Consider the following 23,432-nt stretch of genomic DNA (forward strand, 5'->3'; position numbering starts at 1 on the left):
TAAACATTGCACATGGCCACCCAGCCAAAGACTACATGTCCCAGCTTCCTTTGCAGCTAGGTATGGTCATATGACCATGTTCTGGCCAATAGGATGTAAGCAGAAGTGCTTTGGCCCATTTCTGGGTCATGTCTTTGAACACAAAAGCAGTTTGCACTCCACTGTCTTTCCACCCTTTTTGCTGGTTGGGAAATGGTGGCAACTGGTGCAGTGGCCTCAGATCTAGAGCTGCAGTCTCATGTTAAGAGTGGTCCTGAATCCTTGGAGGACCCTGCCTCCTACTTCTGGATCACAGAGGACTAAACCTCCACCTCATCTTCTGTGCCTTATGATCTCTTCACTCCTGAATCTATAACCTAACTATATGCTATCGCTTGGCCAGGACTTGGAGGCCATATATTATAGTGATTAACAGTACAGATTCTGGAGTCAGTCTGGAATCCTTGCTCCTTGACTTACCAGCTGTGTGGCTTTGGACAAGTTACTTAACCTATCTGTGCCTCATTCCCTCAGCTGTAAAATGGAGACACCAGGATGGATCTCATAGAATTGTTAGGGGCATTCAACCAGCTAACATGCACAGGCCCGGCCTACAGCTACTGCTTGATAAATGTTGGCTATTATTATTTTTATTTAATAACCCCCAAATAAGTTCTGACTCATCGAATGCCTACTATGACTCAGACCTTGTGTGAGGTAACAGGACACACCTGATCTCCACCGGATCCCTCTAATGGGATTGGAGGCAGAGAACATCAGCTCCATCTCACACAGGAGGAAACGGAGGCTCAGACACCTGCTGATGGTCATCTTGCTCGTGGAGTGCAGAGGCGAGATTCGGAACTCAGAGCTGAATCACCGCTTCCAAACACTACCCCCTGCCCCCACCAGAGTGATACCTACATCCCTGTATTGGGTGTTTCCCAGAGTGCACCTGGGAGTCACGCCCTCTAATCCTGATGGGCGGGAGTGTCATGATCCTGAAGCCCACCCCACTCTGGGACTTGAACTGTGATGTGAACCAATTCATTCCTTTTGTATGCTCCAGCCAGCCTGCACTAGTTTACCTCACTTGCCAGCTGAAGGAGCCTGAACCAACTCAGGCAAGTAAGTTTGAAATCCCGCCAACTAGAGGATGTTGAAGCTGTGACATTCTAGGGCTTCTCTCCAACTCTAAAAATGGATCATTCAAAAAAAATGAACTCAGGTTCCCCAGGCTCGTGGGCAGAGAGTGGGGCAGACTGCTTTGCTGGTGCTGATGACTAATTAATTAAGGGGGGAGGATTTTTCAGGGGGGTCTGGGACCGGGAGGACATGGGTAGATTCTGCCAAAGGAACGGCAGACATGCAGACTCCCCCGTCCCCACACCATACCTCCCCACAACGTCTAACATCTTAGATCAGGGGTCGCTGCTCACTACACCCCATCTCTCCTTCCCCGTTGCTGCCCTCCCTTCATACCTGTTTTCTTTGCCATTTGGCAACAAGGATGGGCGCTCAGCCCCCGGGCGTTCTGTGCAAACGTAGGTGTTTCTGCGGGTCATCATGCTGGGAGGGAGGTTGTTCTGTAGGAGACAAAGCCAGGAGGAGAGTGAGGGGGCAAAGGGACCCTCCTTAATCCCTTTTACCCTCTCTGGCCTACCTCATTAGGAACGAGGCAGGGGCCTATGTGTGAACCAAGAGTGAGTAGGTGATGGTTTACTTTGGCTAAAGACATGAAAGGTCAATGGGTCATGCCAGCAATGCAGGCTGAGAGTCATGGGGGGCCTTAGAGCTGGGAGGAGAGAAGGTCACGGCAAGTTCCCAGGGGGCAGCCTTGCCCACCTCCAGCCATGTCAAGCTTTTAAAAACATACTTATTCAGGCCACATTGAGAGGCATATGGCATCTCAGTTCCCGGACCAGGGATTGAACCCAGGCCCCCTGCGTGGGAAGGCGGAGTGATGACTGCTGGACTGCCAGGGAAGTCGCATCTCTCCTCCTAAAGGCCTTCGCACAGGCTGTTTCTTCTGCTTGGGTCTTCCTCCTACCTTTCCCTCTGACTCACTCCTAGGGATCTCTCAGGTGTCAGGTCAACATATCCCCGCCCTGGGCCCTGGCTGAGTCAGCTACCTTCTTTGCGCTCCCAGCTACAGCCTTGTATTGTATTGGCCACATTGCTTTGTACTGACCACCTTTGTTCATACATACATCTCCACCCTGCACTGCACTGAGCTGAGGACAGGAATAGCGTATCAGGATTTTGTTGCCTCATAAAATGTGCTGGAAAGTGATCCTTTTTTCCTCTGGAAGTCTGCCTAAGATAGGTATTATTTCTTCTTTCGATGTTTGGAAGACTTCCACCAGTTTAGAGCCATCTGGGTCTGGAGTTTTCTTTATGGGAAAGTGTTGAGACTGCTCCGGTTTTCTATTTCTTCTCGGGTCAGTTTTGGTGTGTTTCTAAAAGACATTTGTCCATTTTGTCTAAACTGTCAAATTTACTGGCATAAAGTAGTTCCTAATATTATCTTTCTTTCTATGTCACAATGCAGCTCTCCTTTTCAGTTCTGATACTGGTGACTTTTGCTTGCTATCTTCTTTCTTTTTAAAAATTGAAGTACAGTTGATTTACAATGTTGTGTTTTTTTCTTAATTAGTCTTGCTAGGGGTCCACTGACTTTATTATTCCAAAGAATCAGCTTTTGGCTTGTTGACTTTCTCTCGTGTACATCTGTTTTCTCCTGTATTGATTTCTTCCCTTTATTATTTCCTTTCTTCTATTTTTTTGGGGGAGGGGGTAATTTGCTGCCCTTTTTTAGTGTCTTAAAAGTGTGGATGTATTTCAACAATAACAAGAGCTTTCATTCATTGAGTGCTTCCTGAGCCAGGCACTGTGTGAGGATGGCACAAGATCCTCCTGACAACCCAAGCTCTTTGGTAAGCTCATTTCACAGGGTGGCACAGTGAAGCTCAGAGAGGGGAAGTCACCTGCTCGAGGGGACACAGCTCATCAATGTAATTCAAACGCTGGTCTGTGCAGCTTCTGCATCCGGACCACCTTCCTGTAACTTGCTTCCACCTCTGTCTCCTGATGTTGAGGATGTTTTGGTTCCCTCAGCTTGTATTATAGCATTCTAGGGAGCTGCAGAAGCCAGAAAGCCAAATGCTACGTTCCCCAGAAACTCTTCAGCAGCCCAGGTTCTGGGTATGAATGGGATCTGGCAACCTCTGCTCTTGTGGAGATCTGGAAGGTGGAAATGGGGTGGCAGCCACCTTCCTGCCCCCTCTGACATTTGCTCACACAGGCAAGACTGGGATGAGGGTCTCTGCTTCAGCAGGGCACCAGTGCCGCTTCTCCAGACCTCTGGGCAGCAAGAGGCTCTTCTGGTGGAGGATGCCGTTTCTGAGACTTGCATCGTAGCCCTGACTGTATGTTCTTGAACTGAGCAGAGCTCGAGGGGGCCTCAAAGGCGGGAGCTCCCTTGGTGGGTCAGTTCTGCCGTGGTAATATGCCTTTCCTGTAGGTCTGGTCCAGTGCCTGCTCCTCCAGCCCTTCCTACAATTGTGTAAGCACCACAGCTAATTCTCCATATTAAATCCTTCAAGTTGAAAGCACAGGGAATTTCTTTTTGACACTGAATCCTAACTTATACACTAGAATTGAGTACGAGCACAGGCAGAGAGCGCACTCATGTGTGTTGAATGAATGACTGAATGGATACAACAGAACCCTGTGCGGTGGTCTGCGGAACAGGAGGGATGGGAAATGACGGAGTGTGGGAAATGTCACCCAGGCGACACTGACAGGCTGGGCCACAGGCGGGGCAGCCAGGGTGCCATCCCCCCCAGCACCCCCCAACTCACAGGGGTGCTCGTGCTGTCCTTCCGCCGCTCTGGGATCTCTGCCTTGTTGGGGTTGTGGGCGCTGCTGACCATGGGGCTGGAGGGGGGCAGCCCTCGGCTCCCGCTCCCCGCAGCGCTGCAGCTCGCCTTCCGGCCGGGCAGGCGCTCCTCCTTCAGCTCCGCCTCCCCCGTGCTGGTTGGGCTGCGCTTGGGGTGCAGGGGTGTGGGGGATGGGCCACCTAGGAGAGGGAGGGGACAGTTTTGTGCTGGCGTCAGCAGAAAAAGCAAAAATCTGCTCTGGGTGATCCTGAGAACCTCAGAATTCCTCGCACAGGCTACTCTGACATCTAAGTGACACGGGTTCACGGACTCAGACGCTCCACATAAATGACACAATGCTTGTGCAGGTTATTCACTGAATCCTACTCCTTGTTCTTTTTTTCAGGCCAAAAGATTGGGAACAGCCTCAACACCCCTGAATAACTGAATAAGTCAAGATATCGCCACCCAATGGAATACAGTGCAACTATAAACAATGTTCCCATACAGAAAGATCTTCAAGACAGACTGTGAGGTAGAAAGGGCAGGGCTAGGTATGAGGTCTACAGTGGGCTACCATGTGTAAAAATGAGGAGGAAGTACGTACCTATCTATATCTATTTATCTGGACTTGTTTATAATGCATGTTGCCCAAAGACTATCACTTCTATTAAAAGGGAGAATATCTTTATGGTATATTAATATATTAATATTGCATTTATACATCTTTATGCATTTTCATATCTTTCTCATTCTTTTCATGTCTCTATCTTTATATATTTATATATGAATAAAACTTCTCCAAAAGAGCTCATATGAAACTGGTAACCGTGGCTGTTTCCAAATGGGACTGGGGGCTGGGAGAGACGTGTAGGACAAAGATGTTTTTACTGTCTACGCTTTCTGCACTATCGAGTTTTGAAGGATGTGACTATTAATTTCAAAAACAAAACAAATTTGGGTGCTCGCTTCGGCAGCACATATACTAAAATTGGAATGATACAGAGAAGATTAGCATGGCCCCTGCACAAGGATGATACGCAAATTCGTGAAGCGTTCTATATTTAAAAAAAAAAAAACAAATCTGGTCCCTTAGAACCTCTTCGAAATTTACGGTTTTAGAACCCAGGGGTTAAGGGTGTTCTAGAACTTCAGAGAGTTGGAACTTCTGTGTGTTAAAATTCAGAAAACTTAATGCTCAAAAGCCCCGGAAGCATCGCAAGCTCTACAGTGACACACACGGGCTCCCATCGACACCTTTCATCCCGTGAACCCCGGAACCCAGAAGCTCTCCATGTGGAGTATTTTTAAAAGTTAACATGTTCTAATCACAGATTGATGGAATCACAAGCTTCTCAGGGTCTTTCTGGGCCAATCTCACTATTGTACAGGTGGGGAAAAGGAAACCCAAGGAAGGGGAATGGCTTGACCATCCAGGATACTTCCTGCTCAAGACTAAGCTTCCCTGACTTCCCTCTTCCTGTACTAGTGCCTGTCCCAGGGTAAGGAACTTCACCCCCAGGAGAAGCAGGGATGTAAAAACTATAGAAAGTTGGAAATCACCTTGGCAGTTATTTAACTATTAAACACAGAGTTACCATATGACCCAGTGATTCCACCCTTAGGCACACACCCAAGAGAAATGAAAACAAAGACCCACTCAGAGAATTACTCACAATAGCCAAAGGTGAACACTCAAATGACCCCCCACTGGTGATGCATAAACAAAATATGGTATATCCATGTGATGGAATATTATTTGGCAATAAAAAAGTGGAGTATTGGTACATGCTATGATATGGATGAATCTTGAAAACATGCTTAGTGAAAGAAGGCAGTCACAAAAGGCCACGGATTGTATGATTCTAATTATAAGAAAGGTCCAGAATAGGGCAATCTATAGAGACAGTAGATTAGTAGTTGTCAGGGTTGGGGGGCTGGGGTGGATGGGAGGTTCAAAGTAGATGGCTAAGGATTGTAGAGTCTCTTTTAGAACACTGACCATGTTCTAAAGCTGACTGTGGTGAAAGATGCACAAATCTGTGAACGTACTAATGCCACTTAATTGTGTATTTTAAATTGGTGAACTGCATAGTATGTGAATTATCTCTCAATAAAGCTGTTAAAAAATATAGTGAAGACGATTAAGATGAGGGTAGAGGTAGAGACCTCTTGCCAAGTTCCCATGTCTCATTTATGGTGGCAGTGGTCGTGGATCTATTTTCTGCAGGAAATGAGATATCTGTTAGTTGAAGAATGTAGGATGCAAGCAGGTGTCTCCCCAGCCCCTTCCCAGTAGTAAGTCTGGAAGAGAGGCAAGAGGGCAGGCTTTCAGCAGCCTTTTTGTACAATGTGTCCTCCTGTGTCCCAGTCAAGTGGATTAATCCTGACTGGACCCTGATTATCAAGTGGATCAAAGAGATTTCAGCTACTATTGAGCTGGCCTCTAAAACTGAGTTGTAAGAAGTTAAGAGACTGGGGAAAAGGTAAGGCAGGATATGAAAAAAAGAAAAGAAGAACCAGATGAACAAAGAAGAAGCAAGACAGAGTGTCTGTTCTAGGGCTGGCTGCTTTTCCAGTTTCTAATCCCTTCCCGAGCCTGGCTGCCTCCACATTCCATACAATGTCCCTGCACCTTTATATGATGTTTCTCCCTTTGTTGCAGTTGGTTCGAGCCGGTTTCTGCTGCTTGCCAGCCAGAGAACCCTGACATAATGCAGGTCTGGGGCCCTGGGGCCAGGGATGGCATGTGCAAGTGTTGGGGCAATACTCACAGAAGTCGCTATGCCTGCGCTGGCGGTGGTAGGTGGAGGAGGAACTCCGTTGCCCTTTGCTGTGGCTGGTGCCTTTGCTGGAGCTTGTTCCATTGGTGGTGTCGCTGGGCGCCCGCACCCGTGCCAGGGCCAGCCCCGGGGCACCCCGGTCCCCACCCTCCTGCAGGAAGATGACAGATGAGGAACATCAGCCCCTTCCCCTCTGTCCCAGAGGTCTCCCTCCACCCCGGGTATCGTGCATCCCGAATGTCCCTGACGCCTTCTGACCTCAGTCTTCCTGCCCAGCAGGAGGTAGGTGGCGGTCACTTCGTTGTACTTCTGGCTGGTCAAGGCCTCTTTGATTTCTTCCCGTGTGTAGCCCATACCCACCATCACCTCTGGGAGAGGGGGATGGAGAGGAGATTCAGTCTCCCCAGATCCTTCCCTTCCATTCTTTTCTGCATCACACAGTAATGCCTGCACTTTGGCCTGTCCAGTAATCATTCCCCCTTCTGCCAGCAGCACCCTCATTTTCCTTGGAAGAATACTTCTTCTCTGCTCAGATGCCCCAGCTGACTCCTGCCTGCTCCAAAGCCCAGGGGCAGGCATATTACTCAGGTCTGACCAATCAGAGTGTTCCACCCCCAAGGCCACACTGACTGCTTCAGGGGTAGCCAATGGGTCCCACCCTACAGCTTCCATTGGAAATGAAGAAAGTGGCTTCTCTTCCTGCTGAGGTGTCCAGGCCACTAGGACATGCTGTGGTCACTTTGCAGGGAGAGCGGCCTGGGAAAGAAGTCACCACTGAGAAGATTCCTAACAACGGTCTCTGAGCACCTGGATCCAGCTGTGCCTGAAAGCTGACATATCATGGCCTTTCCAGTTATGTGAATGAAATAACATCACTATTAGGTTAAACTACGTGAAATTGCTCATGTTAATTTCTGAGCTATGAAAATGGTGATTTCATATGGATCAACCAATTGTTATTTTCTGGCTGAAGCCAGAATGGCTTGGGTTTTCTGTTACTTGCAACTGTGAAGTCCTGATTAATACAGCCAGATCTGATGGTGGCTTCAGTTTCATCAGCTGCAGAGTGAGGGTTTACTAGATGGTTCCTAAGGGGCTCTTCCAGGGCTAATGCTTTAGGGCCAAATGTTCGAGGGCTCTGGGCTGAAGGGATTGGGACTGAAGGGGTAGTGAGTGAGGCATGTGCCAAGGTGGGAGTTTTTCTCAAGCATGCAGATTATTGATGGCTTTGTCCAAACTCTTCTGGAAGTCACCTGTGAGTTCTTGTGTGTTAATAGTCAAAGCTTAGACAACAGCACTTATCACATGTCTATTATGACACAAAAGCACTTGTTTCATGCCCAATGTAAATGCTTTATATAAACTCATTCATTTATAACAAACCTATAAGACAGGTTCTATGATTATCTCATTTTATAAACAAGGAAACAGAAGCACAGAGAGGGGAAGCCACTGGCCCAGGGTCACACAGCTACAAAGTAGCAGGGCAGGGACCAGAGCCCAGACTTCTCTGCTCTCCCCAGGTGCCTTGCAAACTTCTCTGATGCACTAACCAAAGAGGTAGGTGCTGGGAAGTTCCCACTCCCGGGTCTGTGGCCCACAGCCCTGCTTTCCCCGACCCTCACCTATTCGCTTGGTGTCCCCGAAGTCCTCCTCGGGCTCTGTGTATGGCTTCAACTCCTCACCCTCATAGCCGATGTTGATCCATTTGTCTTTCATGATTTGCTGCAGGAATTGGGAGCAGGACATGGAAGGGGAAAGAGAGAGATGTCAGAAGACACTGGGATAAAGACATAGCTCCCAAATGCGGCTCCTGCTCTGCCTTGCCCCCCACCTCCAAGGCCCAACACCCCAGAATCAAGGCCATCCTGAGAGCTAGCACCTCCTCTCCCAACCCCCAGCCCCCATCTGGAGCCTGCCGAAGCCACCCTTCCTCCTCCGCATCATCTGGGCCCCCAGCACCCTGTAATCATCCTAGGAGCTCATTAGCTAATTACTGGCATGTTGGGGAGTAGGCGAGGCTGTTGGGGGGCAGGGGCGGTGGCGTCAGGATGAGTCTAGGATACTTTCCCTGGGCTGCCCATCTCCCCTCAACTTTCAGTGGTGGATTGGACAGGGAGAGGAACCGTGTCAGGCAAGAGAGCTTCAGTGGAAGGGGTGTGGGGCTGGGGACTGAGCTCACCTCGAGAGTACAGCGTTTAGCTGGGTTCAGCACCAAAAATCTCCGCAGGATGCTCTCACAGTCTGTTGACATGTAGAAAGGGACCCGGTACTTCCCTCTGAGGACTCGCTCCCGCAGCTCCTGGGGGGACGGGGGTTACTGGGGGAGAGGTCCACCCCACCTCCCCAACCATCTCTCTCTCACACACACACACACACACTTTCTCTTCTTCTTTCTCAATCCCCCGACAGAAGTGACAGGGCCTCTAAGTCCTAGCCCTGACGTGATGGGAAAAACCCCACCACTTTCTCTCAACCTCGGTTCCCATCTGTAAAATGGGAACACTGTTACAGATGCAGAAGTTTTCAAACAGGTTTTTGTTTTTTTTTTTTTAAAGCAATATAACTTTTCACTTTGAGGAAATCTTAGAGTGTGTGAGTTCTGTGAGCCAGATAAGAGGGGAGGTGGGCCAGTGAGTTGGCCTCGGGGGCCTTAGTTTTCATATTTGTAAACAGGGACCATAGCACCCACTTTCCAGGGCAGGAGTGAGTTTAGAGAAGTGAATGCCTAGTACAAGTCAGGCCCAGAGCAGGTGCTTTTTAAATACTAGGTTTGGGGAACTTCTCCCGTTAAGAAGCTGCTTTCCAATGCAAGAGATACAGGTTTAATCCCTGGTCTGGGAAACTAAGATCCCACGTGTCACGGGCCAACTAATCCCACTTGTCGTGACTAGACAGCCTGTGCACTGGAACAACTGAGCCGCATTGTCCAGAGTCTGCTCTGCAATAAGAGAAGCCCGTGTGCCACAAGGAAGACCCGGCACGGGCAAAACTGAAAACAAAAGGAGAGACCAAGTTTACAAAAGGGGACGAGAGAGGGGCATCCTGCCCGCGCCCCCCACCTGTCTTTCCAAAAAGCTATGAGGCCCTGGCAGTCTCCAAGAATGAACACTGATTTACATGCTGACTTTTTTTTTAGGGCTTTTTAGGAGGGCCCTGCCAAGGCTACAAAAGAAAAAAATAAATTCCATGCTCCATGGCATGGCAGACCAGTGGAAGCCCCTACCATCCTGAACAAAGAACTGAGAGAGAGAGAAAATGGAGTGGGAGGTGAAGGGAGAAAGGGGTGTCTCTGGGTGGAGCCCTGTGCCAGGGCCTGGGCTGGGAGTTCCCTCCGGGTGCCTTCTCCTAACAGGGCGGGATGAGGCCTAGGCCTGGGGAGCCTCCTACACTGCACATTATCACAGCCCAGAGGGTTGTGAATATTTCATAGTGATAAGTGTTGCTTTCAGAGCCCTCATCATGAGCCAGCTGCGTTCTAAGCACTTCACACATATGACATCTATGCTCACAAGAATGCTGTGGAGCAGGGTCATGACGCCCATTTTCCAGATGAGGAAACTGAGGCCCAGAGAGGTTAAGTCACTTGCTCTGGGTTTGTGCAGCCAGAAAGTGGCAGGGCCAGGGTTCAAAGCCAGGCAATCAGGCCCTGGAACCTGTGCTGTGCAACCACAGCTCCACACTGCCTCTGTCGTGTGATGCTGCGAAGTAATCAAAGGGACATTGACCCCTCCACCAGGGCAGCTCCCAGGGGTGACACTCTGGCCTGATGCCAAGTCCTGGTGAAGGGCCTCACACACCCAGCCTGGCTGTAAGTGTCCCCACAAGGAGAGGTTCAGAAAGACTTGTTCAAGGTCACTCAGCAAGGAAATGACAGAGCAGAGATGGCTCCCAGCCACACAGCCAGCAAGGCCTGGGGTGCCTGGTGGGGAAAACAGGACAGCAGCAAGTGACAAGAGCCTGGGACGGGTGAGACCCCGGCCTGGCCCTTTGGGAAGATCTCCTGATTTCACGCTTGGGGCTCAGGAAGATTGTTATCTGATCTCATCAAGTCCTCACATCGCTGCTATGAGGCTGGTACTTTAGGGTCCTCACTGAACAGAGGGGGAGACTGAGGCTCAAAGGGGCTGGCTGACTGGCTGACGCCATGGTGACAAGGGGCCCCTCCAACTTATCACTCAGGGCTTTGCTGTCCTGTCCTTGGCAATGACGTCCCCGATCCCCTGACTGCTCCTCTCGGCCACTTTGAGCAGGCCTGAGCACTCCTGCCGGAATTTTGGAATTCCCACCCGAAATGCACCACCTGGATCCAATCAGGAGGAAACACTGGGCAACCCAGGCCGAGGGAGGCTCTTTCTCCAAGATGACTGGCCTGAACTCATCACTGCCGGCCGCGGAAGACAAAGAACCGCCCAGGAGCTGTTCCAGATGAAAGGAGACTAAAGAGACAGGACAACCGAATGCAATGAGGGTGCCCGAGGGGACGCTGGGATAGGAGAAGAAAATAGCTGCCAAGGATATTCTTGGGATGACTGATGAAACCCAAGCACGGGCTGTGGGTTAGAGCTGGGGACTGCATCAGCGCTGGATTTCCTGAGCGTGATCGTGGACGGAAAATGCCCCACCTCAGGGGATCCCGGCTATACGCAACCTTCAGAGGGGGAAGGGATGTGGTGTCTACAACTGACTCCCGTATGTTCCATCAGGAACCGCGATGGCAGTGAGAACACGGGCATATGCAGACACATACATGCAGCACACGTGGCCACGGGCTGGCAATCAGAGCATCTCCCGAAAAGGACTCTGTCCTCTGTTCTAGTCTGACAACTTCTCTGTTGATCAGCATGTTTCAGAATTAAAAATTCAAAGGGAGAAAAAAAAAGAAACAACCCAACACTACAACTCACCCCACGCTTCCCACCCCCTTCTATAGAACTGGCCAGCATCTAATGTGTTATATATTTTGCTTATTATTTTATTTTCTGCCTGGCTCTGTTGCAAGAATGTCAGCATGAGACAAGGATTTTTTTTTTTTAGTGCACCATTCAATGGTTTTTTAGTATATTCACTGAGCTGTTGCAGTTATCACTCAAATCCATTTTAGAACATTTTCATTACCCCCAGGAGAAACCCTGTCATCCAACTCCCCCCGCCTCCCTCGTCTTAGGCAACCACTGATCTGCTCTTGGTCTCTGTGATTGCCTGTTCTGGACACTTCATAGGCATGGAATCTACCACGGGGGCCTTTAGTGACTGGCTTCTCCCACTTGGCCTGTTTTCAGGGATCACCCGGGGAGCAGCATGTCTCCTTTGTTTACCCCATGTCTGCAAAACTTAAAATAGAGCCCGACTCGTGGACAGTAAACAATAACTATATACGGAGTGGATGGGTGAGTGAGCGGGGTTTGAATCCAAGCTTGCCAGCTGCGAGCCCATGCCCGAACCCCGACGTTGTCCTGCCTGACCCCCATCTTGCCTTGAGAACTCAGCCCCTGCCCCTCCGGGCCTCTGCAGGGGAGGGATCTGGGGGATGGGGACTGTGAAGGCCAGAGACACCCTCCCCAGGGGAGTCAGAGCCCCCGTGCCAGCCTCGCCCAGCACCTTGAGGTTGTGCCCGTCGAAGGGCAGGGAGCCGCTGACGAGCGTGTACAGGATGACGCCGAGGCTCCAGATGTCCACTTCCGGCCCGTCGTACTTCTTGCCCTGGAACAGCTCCGGGGCGGCGTACGGGGGGCTCCCGCAGAATGTGTCCAGCTTCGAGCCCAGCGTGAACTCGTTGCTGAAGCCAAAGTCGGCAATCTTGATGTTGGCCTCGGCGTCCAGCAGGAGGTTCTCGGCCTGCCAGGCAAGGAGAGGGCAGAGGGCGGATGTGTGCGGCGCCAGAGCCAGCCAACCTGGGGCGGTCGCGGCCTCGTCCCTTCTTCCTGTGTGACCTCGGGCAGTGACTTTACTTCTCTGGGTCTAGTTTCCTCATCCATATGACAGCGATAATCAGGGTCCCCACCTCACAGGGACGTGTGAGAATTAAGTGAGTCAAACCGTGCAAAAGGCCTCAGACAATGTTTCACGCCCGGTAAGTGCTATGTAATGTGCTTCTCTGGTGGGTCAGCAGTAAAGAACCCGCCTGCCAAGGCAGGAGACGTGGGTTCCATCTCTGGTCCGGGAAGATCCCCTGGAGAAGGAAATGGCACCTTGCTACAGCATTCTTGGCTGGGAAATCCCCTGGACAGAGGAGTCTGGTGGGTTACAGTCCATGGGGTCTCAAAGAGTCAGACCCGACTGAGCGACTAAATAACAAGCACTATATAATTAATATTAGCTCTTATTCTTCCACGTAGCCTGCAGGGCTGAAGGTCCTCAGGCACTCCCCTGCCCATCTCTGAGTCTCAGTTCACCCAGCAGAAAAAAAATGAGGATGGACTGCTCAACACTTATAAAAATGAAAATCATTTCATATAAAACTTACTATGCACCTACTATGCACCGGGCTTTTAGACTATCCTTTCTAAAAGTAGCTACATAATGCGGGGCTAAAGTACAGATTCTGGAAGCACCCTAGCTTTGAATCCCAGCTCTACCACCCACTCGCTGTGTGAGTTCAGGTGGATTACCAGCCCTCTCTGTCCCTCAGTTTCTGGTGTGTAAACTGAAGGTCATTATAGCACCGGCCTCACAGGCGGTTTTGGGGTTCACTGAAAAGTGCTCATCGCAGCACATGGGACAGAGTCAGCACTCAATAAATACTCTACATGCTATGTATAGGCTTTTGTCTATTTTTGGTGCCAGGGGTTTGTGTATTTGCCATTTCATAGGCGAGAAAACAAGAGGCTCAGGGAGGCCACGTCACGCCTCCCTGAGAGCATGAAAGTAGCAGAGCTGGAACCCAGAAGAGGCCTGCCGTCTCCACAGCCCGAGTGTGGAAGAAGCCTCCTGCACCCCTCTTCCTCTCGTGTGTTGACTACACCTGACGCACAAAAAACCTACCCTTCAGAATGCTGCTGGCGCCCGACCCCTGCCAACCTCCGCCTTTCCCCAACCCAGCGTGCAGGGCTTCCTCCTGGTCTCCCTCCCTCCTGGTGGTACATTTCGGTACCACCCTTCCGCACCTCTGACCTGACAAAGGGACAGAACCCATACAGATATACACCAAACCTCCATCTAGGGGCACCTCCATCTTGCTCAGGGGTGACACTCCCCGTTGTGGCATCGGAGGCTCCAGAGTTCAGCCCCACCCTCCCATCTGGGTTGCTCCTCCTCGGCGGTCCCCTGGGTGCACTAACCGGATCCCCAAGTCCCCTTTTAGCCACTTCCAGGACCCTCCACCAGGGGGCGCGCCTCCCCTAGGCTGTTGGCAATGGCTCGCTCACACCCCTGCAGGGCAAACTCACGCCTCTGAGGAGCTTCCTCAGCGGGCTGTGTGGGGATTAGGGCAGCACAGAGACAGTGTTTCGAACTTCTACAGCAGTTTGACAGAATTTTCTGTTTGTTTTTTTTTTACTCTTATAATAATCATCTTAAAATCAGGCTTGCATTTTATTTTTTCTTCTATTTTTTTGGTCTCACTGGGATCTTAGTTCCCTGACCAAGGATCGAACCTGTGCCCCCTGCGGTGGAAGCGTGGAGTTCTAACCACTGGACCACCACAGACGTTCCTTGGGCTTGTACTTTATACATCTCTTTTTCCTTTAATTTTTATTACACTTTACCCAAGCCCCTGTCCACAACGGCTTGGGAGCTGAAACCACTCAAACAAACCCAGTATTCTGTGCTGGAAACCTTGAGAAGCAGTTCCTTAAGTACTTAGCCCAGGGCCTGGGACACAGTGGGTGCTCAAGAAATCACCATCAGGACAACGGACGACCTGATTCGGACCAGACACACGTTTCCTGAGAAAGGAGGTTCTCTCGGGTGGGAGGTGTGCAGCAGGGGCCCTGGGACACAGAGCCCAGCCCGGTGGTGCGGCGGAGCAGGGCAGGCCCTGCTGAGTCTCCCGTCCCCACCAGGCGCTCGCCGTCCCTCTCGAGTTCAAAGATGCCTGTGACTCTGATACCCTGGAGGCTGTGGGACTCTGGGGCTCTAGGATCTCAATTCTCGAAGCTTCCTGAATGTTCTAAAGTCTCTGGAGACTGAGAGTGATGTTCCGTACCGTGTGCGTCCCAGCGACCTTGCCCGGGACGCGGGTGACTGCCCGAGGCCGTTCGGGGACACTGTTTCTTTCCCCTGTGTTCACGCCTCCCGCCCCCGCCCCCACCTGCTCCCCGCTTTGGCTGGCCTTGTTTTTGCCACAGAAGCCTGGGGACAAGTCAAGGGGTTCTGGATGCAGCGGGAGAGCATGAGTAGGCAAGGAAGGGAGATGCGGTGGAGGGTGCGGGGTGTCGGGGGACTGCAGCGGGCGTCTGCGGGCTGAGCCGGGGGCTCACCTTCAGGTCCCTGTGGACAATGTTTTTCTGGTGACAGTAGTGCACAGCCGATACGATCTGCAGGGGATGGGAGAAGAGGGGAGCTTGGTTACTTGTGGCCCCCTAAGCTCTCAGGTTCCTTCAGAGACCCCATGAACCTACCCACAACTGAGCTCTGGCCTCCAGGCCTCCCCAAGCACAGGCCATGATGCTGGGTCCCCACCGAGTCCTAACTCTGCCCGCTCCCCACCCAGTCACAGCAGGAAATGAAGACGGCGCTGCCCCGACATACGCCTCCACGCAGAGGAGGAGCCGCCCTCCTGGCAGGGGCATGTCGAGAAACACACACGAGAGCATCATACACCCAAACACAGACAGGCAGCCCCAGCACACCGGGGCTTAAGCCCTGCGCACCCAGCATAGCTGTGTCCAGCAGCTGGACAGTGCCGGATCAACATTCTTGCTCAGGTCTCTTCACCCTCCAAACCCTCTTACATACCCGGGCATCCTCACTGCCACGCACCTGTACATCCACACACCTTATCCACCTGGACATCGTGATGCCATACACACTCTGGCCCATCAACCCATATGCCCACCCTTGGGCTCCCTCGCACCTGCTTATATACCCGAGCATCCTCACTGCCACAGAGCTGAAACCACACGCCCTCTTACCCACACGCCTGGGCACCCATATATATTGTGCCCTCTTACCCACAAACTTAAACCCACACTTGGGGTTCCCTCACCCACACACCCCAGCTACCATTTCCACTTTTACCCAAAGAGCTACACACCTATATCCCTGGAAACCCACACTCCTTTACTTATGCATCTCAGCACCCTGGTACCTGCGTGCCCTCTTAGGCACACTCCTATATACTGGGCGCACCTTCACACTCACACACCGGACACTGGCCTACCTGGGCACCTTCAGGCTTGGTCCTCTCACCGAGCCAGCTAGGTAGCTGCACCCCTGCATCTGAATAGCCTCACATCTGGCCCTCTGCATGCCCATGGCCACCCAACTGTCCACCCTCACCCCCACCCCGACTTAAGCCACGCCCCCAGGCCCTGCAACAGCCCAGACTCACAATCAGACCCTCATTCCTGGAGACTGGCCGCCCCTCCCAGCCCCGCCCCAGCCATGACCCTGACCTGTCGGAACTTGGCTCGAGCCTCCTTCTCCTTCATGCGGCCGTGCGACACGAGGTAGTCAAACACTTCTCCTGCAGGGCAGAGGCCAGTGGGTCAGGCGGGGCATGGTGGGGGGTGGCGGCGCAGAGAGCAGGGCAGGGAGGGGAGGGGCGGGGCATGGTGGCGGGGCAGCACGGAGAGCAGGGCAGGGAGGGGAGGGGCCTCACCAGCACTTGCATATTCCATCACCAGGTACAGCGTCTTCTCCGTCTCAATCACCTCGAAGAGCTTCACTGCAGTGGCCAGGGGGTGGTGGTAGAGGGGTTAGGCGAGAAGAGACCCCTCAGCCTCCACCTGCACTCGGTAACTGCACATGTGCTGACCACGACACCCCTTACTCAAGAACAGTCAATGGCTCCCTACTGATGGCAAGATTTTTCCAAACTCCCTGACCTCACTTGACCACCGTCTCCACTTCCTCACAAGAATGTCAGCTCTGTGAGGCTGGGGATGTGTGCCTGTTTTCTTCACTGCTGGGCCCCAGAGTCTGGCACATGAGCAGCCACTCAGGGAATACTTACTGAGTCCATGAACAAACGGATAAATAAATGCTGCGGCCACATTCAGGCCAGGCCATATCCTGCTTCTCTGGTAAAGACCTCACTTTCTCGGCTCTGACTAATGATAATGACAATGACAATGGATGCTGCTGATGACAATAATCAGAGCGGCTCCCACAGCTTAGCTCCGAACTAAGTGTTCGGCACGCACGATCTTATCCGGTCCTCACAATGACCTTGAAGTAATAAGCCCTCTTATCACCCCCCACTCCAGAGGAGGACACTGAGGCTCAGGGAGGTTGAGTGACTCACCCAAGGTCACACAGCCAGGAAGCAGGGATACTGCTATGAGAAAACATTTCTTTCTAACTGCTACAATAGCCAGTTCTCTCTCCCCCGATTCTCTTTTCCCAAGTGCCCTGGCTGGTGTCCACCAAGCCCACTCCCTCCCCTCCTCACCGATGTTGGGGTGGTTTAGGCCCTTCATGATACGGACTTCTCGGAACAGCTGGAAGAAAGGAAAAAAGAGCAAGATGAGGGTGGGGGGTTTCAAGGACCCTCTCCCCAACCTTTCCCCCGCCTTGCTCCCTCTCCCTGGGTCTCACCTTTTGCAGGCTGCTGGGGTTCAGCTGGGTTTTGTCGATGATCTTGATGGCGACCTGGAGATGGAAGAAAGGGGGAAAGGTCAAGGTACCACAGGTCCTCAAGCTGGGAAAGGGCCCCTCATCCAGACACCCTGGTATGTCCTTCCTTTGTCCCCTTCCAGAAACAGCGCTCTACCCGGGCCATTCTTAGTGGATGGGGATTGGAACCGCAGGGCCTTTGCACATGCTGTTATCACCATGTCCAGTGCTACCCTTACTTCTGCAGGGAAATATCCCCTATGCCATCATGGGGTCTGGTTGGGGCTGCTCCAGGGGCCTGTCCACAGTGAGGGTGACCGAGACCCTGAGGGGGCCCCTGTGTGAGGGCATCTCAGATCATTCACACTGTGGAACAAGAAATAATAGCTCACATTTAACAAGTAGTCACATGAGCCAGGCCCTGGTCTATGTGCTTTACAAATGAGAACTCTTTTTTTTTTTGGCCACCTGGCATGTGGGATCTTAGTCCCTCAAGCAGGGATTCAACCTGCACCCTTTGTACTGGAAGCACAGAGTCAACCACTGGACCACCAGGGTAAGTCCCTAAATGAGAACTCTTTGAATTCTCCCAACAACCCCAGGAGATCATCCTCATTTTCACAAATGGCACAGAGCTGTTCCAAAATGTGGCCAAGGTTATACGGCTGGGAAGTTTGTGGGCTGGGGGTTGAACTTATGCAGCTTGACAGAGTCAACCTTTTACACACTTAAAATCTATAGCTAGTTTTGAAAGAGTTTTGGGATAGTCATCATTGGGGAAAAATCAAAATGTTATTGAAGCCTCTTTATACTTATCTTGCAGTTTAGCTAAGTTTTTATTTTGAATTACACATTAGGGTACAGCACTTCAAAAGTCTTAATCCAGCTTAGGTCTTTGGTTTTCTCAAAGAGTTTTGGGGTTACCCTCAGTCACCCCAGATCCACTGGATTACAGAACTCTTCCCCTGGGAGGCTCTGTTCCCTAAGAAACCCCTGGAGTCACGTTCAAAACCCATGTGAGGGGAATAATGCACTTTTTGCAGGGGAAGAGGGTCCCTAAGCTTCCTTTATATTTTCACAAATGGGTTTTTAATCTCGACAAGCACTTTGTATGCCAGTATTGAGATGATCATATGGTTTCTGTCCTTGAATCTGTGAATGTGGCAAAGTACATGAATAAATTGTCAATTTGAAAAGAACTGTGCATTCCTCAAATAAACCCAGCCTTGTCACCATGCAGCTTTCTTTAATTGACACGTCAGAGTCTATTTGCTAATATTTTGTTGAAGCTTTCTGTATCTATATTCACACGTAAGACTAGCCTCCAATTTTATGTCTTACCTGGTTTCACTGTCACTGTTGAACAAGCACATAAAATCTGGCAGCGGAACCTCTTTCTCTAGTCTCTGGAAGTACTGGCATAAAACTGGAATGTTCGGTACAATTTGCCCATAAAACCACTGGGGCCTGGTATCTTTTGTGTGTATGGCATAGACAATGTGAGAGCAGGAGAAACTGCTCCTGTCGCTTCTCTAAAATTGAAAGAGGTGTAGAGGGGTCATAAACACACCCAATCTCTTTTTATCCCCCACAATGGCACCCCACTCCAGTACTTTTGTCTGGCAAATCCCATGGATGGAGAAGCCTGGTAGGCTGCAGTCCATGGGGTCGCTAGGAGTCGGACACGACTGAGCGACTTCACTTTCACTTTTCACTTTCATGCACTGAAGAAGGAAATGGCAACCCACTCCAGTGTTTTCGCCTGGAGAATCCCAGGGATGGGAGAGCCTGGTGGACTGCCGTCTATGGGGTCGCACAGAGTCGGACACGACTGAAGCGACTTAGCAGCAGCAGCAAGTGTGAGTTACAGACTCCTCTCCATTTCTGCAACATTGTTGCCACACTCAGTGTATATATGCCCACCTTAGAAGGCTAGGTGGGGAGGGTGCCTAAACATGAATAAACCTCTTGCATTCTCAATCAAGATCACTGGAAGACTCCATTGTGGACTCCAATGGTGGACTCCAAAGTCCACCATTAAAACAGGGAGGTGGCCTAGGTGTAGGGGCTTCCCAGGTGACACTAGGGGTAGAGAACCCGCCTGCCAATGTGGGAGACGTAAGAGACATGGGTTTGATCTCTGGGTGGGGAAGATCCCCTGGAGGTGGACATGGCAACCCACTCCAATATTCTTGACTGCAGAATCCCATGGACAGAGGAGCCTGGTGGGCTACAGTCCATGGGGTCGCAAAGAGTCGGACACGACTGAAGCGACTGAGCATGCGCGCACGGCCTAAGTTTAGGCACAAAAGCCATGTGACTTCAAAGTAACTGTGCATATGGCTTGCCTGTGACCTGACTGAGATGCCCCACAATTCCAGGGACGCCTGAAACTAGCTCTCTTCTCCTACTTGGGTTGTTCTGGAACAAAAATCGAAGATGTTCTGAGAGTCAGAGATTTACCTGCGGTCACAAAGCCAAGTGAGGGCCAAGCCTGACCTCCTCCCACCAAGCACCAGGGCTGCAGGATTCTGCCCCCAGCCCCGCTCCCCGCCCCACCCTCCACTCACCTCCCGGCCAGTAAGGATGTGGCGGGCCAGCTTGACTTTGGCAAAGTTGCCTTTCCCAATGGTCCTCAGCAGGCGGTAGTTGCCTACGTGGGGCTGCTCCTCAGGACAGGAGGCGATGGAGTTCCGGCAGCGGGCGCCCAGGGAGCGGCTGGACCAGGACGGGCCCTTGTCCGAGGAGCGGCCACTGCCCAGGGTGCCATGCTGAGTGGGGGAGACGGAGCGTGAGTGGCGGGCAGCGCCCGTCCAACCCGCCAGCATGCTCGGGCGGCTAACTCCAGCCATGGCCACTGCCCCCCTCAAGGCCCTTTGCAAACCCATGCGGGACAGAGACCTTTGGTTCCCCTACCCTTCTCTCCAAAAAGACGTCTCCAAGAACAAAGATGCTGGGGGCCCCCCAACTCTTAGGCACCTGGGACCCCAGATATCAGCTGTCTTCTTCTTTCCCCTTCCCTTTGATCAGGCTACCCCTACCTCAATGTCCTCTCCTAATTACTGGGACCTCCATCAGCTCCAAGATACTTGATTCTAATGCTGCAGCCCTCAACCCCCATGTCTGAACTCAACCCTCTACCCCAACTCTCACTGCTCCTAACTTTCCATATTCTCTCTGTCCCCACCCAGCCCCTCAATTCCATGGCAAACCCATGTATCAACATTTCACTCCCAGTTTCCTGCTCCTACTGTTTTCTTCTGATCCTTACTGCCCCCAGTTCTACTCCAAACACTGTAACCAAGCGTCTTTCATTCCACCCTGACACTGTAGGCCACACTGTTAACCTTCCTCTGGTAGGAGACTTTGTTGCCTCCTCTATCCCCCCCACCCCCACCACTGCCCTGTGAAACACCGCAGCTCCATCGGCGCCCCGACCCGCGGTCTCCCACGCCACACCACAATCTGTCCCTGACGTTCTGTTCCTGCCGTCCTGTCCCTTCCGGGCCTCTCCCCCCGCAGGTCACCTGCCTGCTCCTGGCTGCCCTGCCCTCATTGTGAGCCCCAGGGACTGTGCCTCCCTTTCAGAGCTGGGGCCCAGGGTGCGGGAGACAGAGGCCCCAAGCCAAGATGGCTCAGCTCAGACCCTGTGCTGTCCCTGAGCCCTTCCCAGGGCTGGGGGATGGGACTCAGGAGGACAGGGAACTGAGGAAGAGAGAAGGCTAAATATGCAACAAAGAGAAGGGCCCAGGGCAGCTCCTTGCAGGGACTCTGCCAGGCCACTTAACAGTGATGAGGACCAATATCTAATGAGCACTGGTCATTAAAGCATCATCATCCCCATTTTACAGGTAGGAAAACTGAGGCTCAGGGCTTCCCGGGTGACTCAGATGGTAAAGAATCCGTCTGCAATGCAGAAGACCTGAGCTCAATCCCTTGGTTGGAAAGATCCCTTGGAGAAGGGAATGGCTACCCATTCCAGTATTCTTGTCTGGAGACTTCTGGGACAGAAGAGCCTGAAGGGCTACTTATAGTCCATGGGGTCACAAAGAGTCGGACACGACTGAGTGACTAACACTTTCACTTTCAACTGAGGTTCATAGCTGGGACCTGAACCCAGATGGTGTACCCCAGAGTTATGTCTTCCCCTTCGCCACACCATGCTGCCTCACGCTCCTGTCATTTTTATTAAGCAGCCTTTACTACGGGCCAAATCCTGGGCTTTAATGCACCTCATCTGCATTTAATCCCCACAGCAGCCCATTGAGGGTGGCACCAGCACCCCCATATTCCAGAGGAGAAACTGAGGCTTGTGGTGAGATGCTGCCTTGTCAAGGTCACACGGTTCATTCATAAGAAACAGGGAGGTAATGTTCCCCATGAGGGGCAGAAAGACAGCCATAGTGCTGGAGCCCTAGCCGCATGCCTGCGGCCCACTGTGCCATCACCCTGGCCTCCAAGGGGGGCCCGATTATGATCCGCACTCCTTACACAGGGACCCCAGGGCTGAGGCACGGTCAGTACCTTGCCCAAGGTCACAGGGCAGAAGGAACAGAGTGCCTAGGATTTGAACCCGGCTCTGCAGACTCCTGAGCCCCCAGCTCTTTCCCACATTCCCCGCTGGGCTGCTCACAACCCCGGGCCTCCTCCCAGGGGAAGGTGGGAAAGGAGTTGGAGATCCTGGCAGATAACAGCTCTGATTCTCACCCAGATAAGGGCTTGGAGAAGAATCCCCATTAGGTGGCACCAGGGGAGCCAACTGGGGCTGGGCTGGCATCCCACTGAAGGCAGCGTGGCTGAGGAACCCCTGCAAGGGGCCGCTGGGGCAGTGGGTGATAAAGCCCCCAGGGGCTGGGGGCGGGAGCTAAAATTGGCGAGCACCACCAGCTGGCCCAGCTCCCTCCTGACCGGCTGGCGCCCCAACACTGAGCCTGTTGCTAGGGAACCTCCAGAGGCTGGGTGGTAGGGGGCCTGGAACTTGGGCATGACCCCACATGGCTGTTGTCATGGTAGGTGGCTTCATGTCCAGGTGGCAAAGGAGGGGGGTATGATGACCTCAGATTCCAGAAGAGGTGACCCTCTGCCAGGACTGACAAGCAGATCTTACAGACTAGAGTTGGGAGGAGAGGGGAGAATTAACCATCCCCGAATTTCCCCACACATCTGAACATGAGGAGGAGGAAGTGCTTGTATGAGCCCTGTTTGCTGGATGAGGAAACTGAGGTTCAGAGAGGTGAGGTCACTTGCCTGAGGTCACACAGCTAGGGAGGGACAGAAACTCGATGTGAACTTGTGCTTCTCCGGATAACCAAAGTCATTAACAACAACAATAATAATAGCAGCTACAATAGGCCTGGTCCTATGCATCTTATTCACATAATCTCATTGGCTCCTTTTACAACATCCCTAACAGGGAGGTGCTACCATCCATCCCATTTAGAGGTGAAGAAACTGAGGCTCCAAGCAGGGAATGGGCCTGCAGGCCCGCACAGCAACCAGTGACAGCCCTGTACTGAGGATGCACTGCCGTCTGACTCGCACCCGCGGTCACAGCAGCTGCGAACACGTGTGGGGCGCGTCCTGTGTGTCAGGCTTGCCCCATCATCTCGACTAATCCTCTGAGGAATTCAAATGATCACCCCCATTTTGCAGGGCAGGAAACTGAGGCTCAGAAGGAGAGAACCAGCTATCTGAGGTCACAGGGCAAAGTGGCTGGCATAGCCAGGCCTGTGGGCTCCCTGTCACAGCCTGGGGTGACTGGGGGAGTGGTGGTTCTCATTGGAAACTCCAAATCAGAGTCTGGCCCGGAGCATGATGGCCGGTGGCGGCAGTGGTGACGGTGATGAGGGACAGAGCTTTCTGAGGCAGGGTCCTGCGAGACGAAGGGACAGAGACAAAACTCTCTGGTGGGCATCTAGGGTGAGGCTGGCTGGGGATTGGCAGGGAGCTGGCAGAACGCCCGGGGGGGAAAGGGATGAAGAACCCAGCTGGGGAAAAGTCTGGCATTGTTTGGTGGGAGAGTCTTCAGAAGTGCTGAGAGTGAACAGAAATTAGGGAAATGAGGATTAGG

General features: G+C 52.1%; 1 protein-coding gene and 1 non-coding gene across 3 annotated transcripts in view; one reads left to right on the forward strand and one right to left on the reverse strand.

The window, feature by feature from the left end:
- Positions 1-23,432, reverse strand: part of MARK4 (microtubule affinity regulating kinase 4) — a 30,123-nt gene that overhangs the window by 4,960 nt on the left and 1,731 nt on the right. For both annotated transcript variants that reach the window (XM_027515482.1, XM_027515483.1), the window contains exons 2-14: positions 19,933-20,133; positions 17,345-17,398; positions 17,199-17,247; positions 16,407-16,472; positions 16,201-16,271; positions 15,064-15,120; positions 12,245-12,481; positions 8,826-8,945; positions 8,269-8,368; positions 6,902-7,011; positions 6,635-6,794; positions 3,843-4,060; positions 1,462-1,565 (exon numbers count right to left, since the gene is read on the reverse strand). In XM_027515482.1, coding sequence (XP_027371283.1) covers positions 1,462-1,565; positions 3,843-4,060; positions 6,635-6,794; positions 6,902-7,011; positions 8,269-8,368; positions 8,826-8,945; positions 12,245-12,481; positions 15,064-15,120; positions 16,201-16,271; positions 16,407-16,472; positions 17,199-17,247; positions 17,345-17,398; positions 19,933-20,133 — 1,547 coding nt within the window. The remainder of the gene's footprint in view (positions 1-1,461; positions 1,566-3,842; positions 4,061-6,634; positions 6,795-6,901; positions 7,012-8,268; positions 8,369-8,825; positions 8,946-12,244; positions 12,482-15,063; positions 15,121-16,200; positions 16,272-16,406; positions 16,473-17,198; positions 17,248-17,344; positions 17,399-19,932; positions 20,134-23,432) is intronic.
- Positions 4,822-4,928, forward strand: LOC113876887. Its single transcript, XR_003506621.1, has one exon. It is a non-coding gene; the product is annotated as a U6 spliceosomal RNA (small nuclear RNA).

The sequence above is a fragment of the Bos indicus x Bos taurus genome, chromosome 18 (assembly GCF_003369695.1).
Source record: "Bos indicus x Bos taurus breed Angus x Brahman F1 hybrid chromosome 18, Bos_hybrid_MaternalHap_v2.0, whole genome shotgun sequence".
Taxonomy (NCBI): Eukaryota; Metazoa; Chordata; class Mammalia; order Artiodactyla; family Bovidae; genus Bos; species Bos indicus x Bos taurus.